Below are 7,502 nucleotides of genomic sequence, written 5' to 3'. Positions count from 1 at the left end.
AGATGTGGTCAAATTTGAATAATAATTATGTGGATGTTGGATTAATGATGAGAGGAAACCTTGTCAAATTTAAAGTTCGATATGATAAAAGTATTATGAAAACAAGTTCTTCAATCCACCTTTGGATGCCAATGTGTTGAATGATCATCATAGTTTCTTTTTAAAAAGAAAGGAGCAATACACAGAAAGAATAAAGTATATGCCTGGTAGCTAATTAATTTGTATTAACTTTATTCACAAATATATTTAATATAAACCCTGGCCCAAAAATTTAAATCTATGAATTCAAATTCAAAATTTTAAACAAAGGATAAGGAAATTAAATAAAAACAACACACACACAGAGACAGTTATATATATATATATATATGAGACTTGTAGTCTGAGATTTCCAGCAACTGCATTGCAAGTGTGATCAATAATTATTTAAGAGAGCAATGCTAATCATGCAGCCCCAAGTAACAAAAACTCTTGCGTACAAGAAGATAAAAGATACTAAAACGGCTCAAAATTTTATATTTAACTGAAAAATGTTATGATCAGTGTCAGGGCATTGCACAAGGAATGTGTTAGAATGGGAGAACTTAAGCTCCCAGACCAAGAATAACCAAGAATAGGAGCATCCAAGGACACACCCGATTATAAACAACTGTATAAAATTCTCAACAGAGAAGTGAGCAGCACTAAAAACAGCTGAGCTTACTAAAACTGCCTGCTTCCAGTTCATGGTAGAGGCAAGAGATTTCAACAGAAAGCCTCTGTAAACAATTTCTTCCAGCAGCGGGGTGACAAGGCAACAAACCAGGATGCAGGCAACTTTCGAGACTGTTAAAAAAAATTGAGGATAAAATTAAAAAAAATAAAATTATTGTAGATTGTTACATTGAAATGCCTAGTCTTTTTAATATATTTTGTACTAGTTTACTTTCCATGCTACGTTATGGACTGGACCAAAAGGTTTTTTAATATATAAAAAAAAAGAATGTTCAAGCTATGAGAAATTTTTTGGCATTGTCATTAAACACGGTCCAATAAGTCACACTTAAAAACTCTTGATTTGACTCTTTGTTTAGTCTAGGTTTCAAATTAAATAATGTAGAAATTGTCACAATATAACCTAATTGACTTGGTAGGGCCAAAGGAAAAAAATCAAGAAAAACAAATGAAAAAAAAAAGTCCAAGCAAACAGGGCCAAAAGCAACCTGGATGATTGATAAAATCATAATTTGACTTTAAAAAAAATCTAAAGATAACATTTAAAAAAAAAGATTTGACACGAGACATATTTGACCGACTTAATTAACCCGTCAAACTTGTGACCTGAGTCATAAACTCTACTAGGTTCAATAATATTTTTTATTTAATTATATAATAACAAATATGAAGATCAATTTAAAATCAACCAAATATTGAAGGATAAAATTGAAAAATAGAAGTCAATAAAAAAATTTCAATAAAAATTTAATATTGAAAAATAAAATTATTAAAAAAACACCAAGTGAATGAGCTTGGGTGGCCTAGTAATTATTAAGGAACAAATTCAAAATCTAACCAATTGAGTTATCCCAGAATTAAAATATATAACTTATAATTGTTTAAACAACACTAAACAAATCTACTTTTGAAAGGTAAAGAAACCCTAAAATAGTTTAAAAAAAAAATAAATCTAAAATTATCTAAGAAATACTAAGAATTCAAAACAAATTTTTCTAATCCTAATTCGAAAATCTTTCGATCTTAATTATCTAGTTATATATATAGGGTATAAGATATGTAGAACATCCTGTCTAAATTAATCTGAGCATAGTATAATTGTGCTTATTTTTGTTAAAAAAAAAAAAAACTTGTATGACAAGTACAAACCTTTTGTCATCTGATCCATAAAGATATTTGCTATACATTCCATATTCCATGTACTGATGCAAGAAATCCAAATATATAGCTCAGCTTTTTCAAAATCTACCGGACCAAAACTTTATGCTTTATATTATTCTTGATGTGATAAAAGTATTATTAAAAAAAAAAAAGGGATAATATTAAAACAACCTGTTCACTCCACCGTGGATGCCTCTATGTTGCACGTTCATCACAATTTCTATTTAAAAAGAAAAGAATGATTCTCTAAAAATAACTTATAATTGTTTAAAGAGGCACTAAACAAATCTAATTTGGAAAGGAATAGAAAACCTACAATAGTTTTAAAAAATCTAAAATTATCTAAGAAAACACTAAAAAAATTTAAAAAATATTTTCTAACCATAATTTAAAAGTCTTCTCGATCTCAACGTAGAACATCTTGTCCAAATATTATGCTTATTTTTGTTTAAAAATTTTTGTCTGACAAGTCCAAACTTTATGCTTGATATGATAAAAGTATTAAAAAAAAAAGTAATATTAAAACGACCCCGTCACGCCACCTTGGAGGCCTATGTGTTGCACGTTCCTCACCATTTCTATTTAAAAGGAAAAGAATATTGATGTGAAAGAATAAAGTACTGTACAAAAAAAGAACTGCATCCAAAAGCACCAACCCAGAGGAGATGCTGTCATGATAAAAAAAGAAAAAAAAAAGAGAGAAACAAATAAAAAAGAGTTTCTCTTTGCATGCTCTTGATGCAGAGAAGTTACAAGGAAGATAAAATTTCATAAGTGAAAATGATTATAGATATTAGCTATAAATTTGTAATTTATTCCTCTAAAAAAAAATAAAGCTATTGAAGCATTTCTTCTAAAACATTTACAAGATATTTTAAATAAGTTAGAAAATCCTACATTTATAAAAAAAAAAACAACTGAGACTTTCAAAATATAAAGAAAATTAAGATAATAAATTCAAAAAACTAAAAAAAATATAACAAAACTGATTAAGACAACAATTTATAAGCCTAATTATAAAAGATATAACGGTTCAATATGCGCGTAACCAAGCAACCTTTTTTAAAAAAATTATTAATAGAATCACTAAACAAATTTAAATTCAATTTCACAATTAAATTTCTCGTATACTCTATTTTAAGCTATTATCATAGTCTCACACCAAAATAAAATTCCTTTGCATTTAGATTTTTGCTACTATTCCATAAAATATATATGTTAGCCATTCAAATAATCTGCGTAAATCAATATGTCCACGAAAAAAATTCCCCATCCAAATGCTAACTTTTAGTTTTTACAAGCTAGGCCGAATCAACAAGTTCTTAATTTCGTCTAATCATTGGAAGGGTACGTACTCTTGGTATCATTGCTGGCGAATCAAAATGGATCTTTCTTCACTTTTTCGTATTATCTTCTGCATGCAGAAGGTGATCTTCTTTGTATATCCATGCACATTAATTTATATAATTTCTTGCATGCAAAATTCGAGTCCTTTTGCTAATTCAAGACTGTAAAAGAATCCACAAATTAAGCTGGATAAATTAATGCCGTCTCACCTCATTGTTTTTAGGCCTTCCTTTTCTACTTTCAAAAGATCACTCTCCTTGTTAAATGTTAATTATTTTATTACAGGGATGGTGTTGTACGATGATCCTGTTAAAGCCTTGCTTCTTCTTCTTTTTTAAGATTATCAGTTTGGGGCCTAAAGTGATGGCTTTAATTAGTTTAATTAAGGCCAGCGTGTATCTTGTTTGAGCCCGATCACTACTAAAAAATGGAGTAATTAGCAACGGAATTATCCGTTGCTAAATTCAGATGCTAATACCCCTTTTTTTAGTAGTGGATTGCAAACGCTGAGCATGGATTCCAAGTAAGAGCACCATTGCTCTTTTTGAGTTCTGGAAATTTCCCTCCATTTTTCTATTCTCTTGTATGCTAATAACAGCTCCTTTAGCCATGGTGAAGCTTGTCCTGGCATTTTCTATTAGCTGGTTCCTCTCCAGTTGAGACAAGGTATTGATGCAGGTGAATCAGAGTGAACCTCACTTCACTTCGGATTCTATTCATCTATAGCCTACGGGTCTCCTTCTATAAGTAGAAGACCAGCTTGGTGGCAACAACAAAGCTAATTCAAGAAATAAATTGTCACCGTTGCACTAAAAACCTCTCACTGCCACTGTTGCAACAATAGAGCTACATCCAAGAGCCATTTCATAACAATAGTTATGGAATTATCGATAAACATTTCCGGACAAGCCTCGAATGAGAGAGACGAGAACTTCCGAAAGTGGAAGGCAGAGAGTTTCGCACCGCAACTACCACGTGATGATGACCCAAAGAAGATGATGGATGAGAAGTTGTACAATTATGCAGAAGAAGACAAATTTGATGAATTATTTGGTGAACTGCGGCGTGTTTCATCAGCGGAACTATCATCCATCATTTACACACAAGTTAGCCCTTCTGGAAATTCATTGCTTCATGTTTCAGCAAGAAATGGAAGCCAACATGTGACGGAACTCCTTCTACAACACTTTCCGCTTCTAATGATGAGGAAAAACTTCCACGATGAAACTGCACTTCATTTAGCAGCCGGAGCTGGACAGCTGGGAACTGCAACAGTTCTTATCAACAAGTCAAAAGGCCATGGAGGAGCCAGCCACTTTCCTAACTTTTTGGAGATGAAGAATGATAGAGGAAACACAGCTTTACATGATGCAGTCATTAATGGGCACGACATTTTGGCCCATTTTCTTGTTTCAGAGAGCTTGAAACTTTCCTATTCCGAAAATAATGAACGTAAGTCTCCCTTGTATCTTGCAGTCGAGAATAGCGATGAGAAGATGCTCACTACTCTAATGGATACAATACGTGATGATGTTGATTTACTTAACAACCTAGAAGGAAAGTCTCCTGTGCACGCCGCTGTCCAAGGAAGAAAGAGAAGTAAAATGATTTTCCCCCCTTCTCATTCATATATTTTCCCTTCTAACATGCTAGTGTTTCTTTCATTATTTGATCTATTATTCATTGGAGTTAAATTAATTTCAGCAATATTGGAACAAATAGCGAAAAAAAAGCCAGGCCTTTTGCGCCGGAAAGATGAAAAGGGGGAGAATCCACTTCACTGTGCAGCATACATGGGTTATGTTTGGGAAACTCAATTCCTGTTCAATGAATATCGTGATGGTGCAATCCAGCAGAACGATGAAGGCAACATGCCTATCCATGTTGCTAGCAAAAAAGGCTATGTTGACGTAGTTGATGCATACATTTCCAAGTGGACTGATCCAGCAGAATTTCTCAACAGCAAAAGGCAGAACATTCTACATGTCGCCGCGGAGAGAGGAAGACATCGAGTGGTGAAGTATATCCTACAAAATAAGAATCTGGAAGCACTTATAAATAAGCAGGATCTGGATGGAAATACACCTTTGCATTTAGCATCAAAGAATGGCGGATCCATTGCAACATTTACTCTTGTGCGAAACTCTATGGTTATGAAAGACAAAGCCAATGGCGAAAACTTGACACCATATGAGGTTGCAAAGAAGCAATCTAAAATGGTGGGAGCAGAATTCTCAGGAGAACCAATTCCGAATGGGAAGGTATGTTAAGTAATAAATGTACAAAGAAACTGCTTTGGCCTAGATGAAAAAAGCAGCAATCATTCGAATGCTACACACATCAAATGATCAGTAGCCATTTAGCTTAATGGTGCTTCTATAAAATACATTTCAAGGTTTTTTGTTTTCTTTTTCCTTGAATCATATACAAATCAGCAAACAAAAAATATCTTTCTCCAAATTTTCTTGGTGTAGGACAACAATGTTGACCCAAAGAGTGACAGCAATGGAGAGAAGCCACAAACAAAGGACAAACCAGATCATGGAGTGGTATACCATTTTCTTTCATTCATTTCCTTTTCTTTTATGAGATAACTTGTTCCATAGTTTATTTTTTCGGTTCTTTTTCCTAAAACCATACGCTTAAAAACATCTTTTGGTTTTTTGATGTAGGGAAACCAAGATGGTCCAGATGACAGAAAAGGAGGGAAGGGAAAACTAGACTATTATGGAGTTGTATGTCTTCTTCTTCTTCTTCTTCTTCTTGACAAAAATGGAGGCAAGGGAAAACTAGATTATGTCTTCTTTAATTGTCGGGAAGGGAAAACTAGATTATTATGGATAATTTTTATGTCTTCTTCTTCTTCTTCTTGACAAAATATAGAGGAAAGGGAAAACTAGATTATTATGGATTTGTATGTCTCCTCCTCCTCCTCGTTGAAGAGATTATCCTGGACACTTCCTAATTAACTAGCTAAAAAGGAAACTTCTGACTACAAATTTTCTTTGTCAAATAATTTATAGGTTACATTTCTCTTTTATCTGTTGTTTTCCAGATGATGACATTATCGATCTTGCATTTCTGGGCTGGCCATAAGAGATCCAAAGTAGAATATTTCCGTATTAAGAGCAGGCCTCTACCAAAAGAGGAAATCAAGGGCAGGATCGATTCTCTTCTTGTTGTAGCCGTGCTTATCGCTGGTGTAACATTTTCTGGTATACTCCAACTTCCTCGAAATGCAGACCAGCCTGAAAGTGGACCTTCTAACATCACCACCACCAATAGTACCCAAAACCAGGGCATATCAGCAAAAAATGAAGGCGTTCTAAGGAATGTTTATATTTATTTTGACATGGTAGCCTTGAATGCCGCGGTCATGGCATCGATAATCCTTTGTTGGGCTCAACTATATGATGTCAAAGTAGCAGCACATGCAGTTTGGTTGGCATCAATATTAACAGGTGGTGCTATCTACTTGATGTGCTTAGCATTCGTCTTTGCTGTTGCTATTGATGTAGGCAAAAACTTTGCCTTCTTCGTTGTCACCATTGTCGTCGGAGGAGCGTTTTTTATTTTCCAAACAGTGGTTTCTATTCCATTGATTATTCCGCCGAGTGCCAACCAAATCATTGAAAGAATTGCTTCACCTTTCATCTATCTCCTGATTTTCTACTTATATTTCCTTGTGGACCGGTTGTATTTTAAATTGAAGAAAAAAGAGAAGCTACAACAAACAAAGTCTTCTTGATACGATGCTCTTCGGATCGGTGGATTGTGTGTGTTTAATCGTCGTAATAATTTAATGTTGTTGATTGTATTAATTATTTGATATTTGTATTGTTGTCATAATTTGAGTTTATTCAATTCCATGGAAATGTACGTCTCCCGGTGAGCATTTTCTTTTTTGAATAAAATAAAAGAAATGTTTTCTACTAATATAAGTAATTTCTTTATGCAAATTAATTAATGTGAAATTATGTTAGCATTCCATGCAAAATTTAATAAATAATATTTACCGTCCATGAGATGCACTTTCTTGATCTGAAGTTCAGAAAACAAAAAATGTTTTCTTCGTAATAAAAATAAACAAATTAACAAAAATTAAAGCTTGCGCGCGCTAGCTACAAGAAGAAGAAGAAGAAGAAGAAGAAGAAGAAGGTGACAATATTGTTAAAATTTCATCTCCTTTCATTAAATCTTTGTAAGAAAAAATGTCTTTTAATCACATTCCTTATATTAATTATAATTATAAACCATATCTTTTCACATTTTCATTTTCT

General features: G+C 33.0%; 1 protein-coding gene across 1 annotated transcript; it reads left to right on the top strand.

Moving 5' to 3' along the window:
• Positions 1 to 3,961: 3,961 nt before the first annotated feature.
• On the top strand, positions 3,962 to 7,097 carry LOC133706178 (protein ACCELERATED CELL DEATH 6-like). The gene is made up of 5 exons (XM_062131654.1): positions 3,962 to 4,821; positions 4,927 to 5,483; positions 5,697 to 5,771; positions 5,895 to 5,957; positions 6,278 to 7,097. Exons 1-5 carry the CDS (start codon positions 4,101 to 4,103, stop codon positions 6,968 to 6,970), a joined length of 2,109 nt encoding a protein of 702 aa, XP_061987638.1. The 5' UTR covers positions 3,962 to 4,100; the 3' UTR covers positions 6,971 to 7,097.
• Positions 7,098 to 7,502: the final 405 nt, after the last annotated feature.

The sequence above is a fragment of the Populus nigra genome, chromosome 11 (assembly GCF_951802175.1).
Source record: "Populus nigra chromosome 11, ddPopNigr1.1, whole genome shotgun sequence".
Lineage (NCBI taxonomy): Eukaryota > Viridiplantae > Streptophyta > Magnoliopsida > Malpighiales > Salicaceae > Populus > Populus nigra.
The sequence above is the reverse complement of the archived record's forward strand: the minus strand, read 5'-3'. Positions and strand labels throughout refer to the sequence as shown.

Bases quoted from the DNA above. Each gene is read 5' to 3' on its own strand.
- LOC133706178 (XM_062131654.1), top strand. From the start codon at position 4,101: ATGGAATTATCGATAAACATTTCCGGACAAGCCTCGAATGAGAGAGAC. The intron at 4,822-4,926 runs GTAAAATGATTT...AATTAATTTCAG, and splicing joins TGTCCAAGGAAGAAAGAGAA to CAATATTGGAACAAATAGCG. The intron at 5,772-5,894 runs GTATACCATTTT...TTTTTGATGTAG, and splicing joins ACAAACCAGATCATGGAGTG to GGAAACCAAGATGGTCCAGA.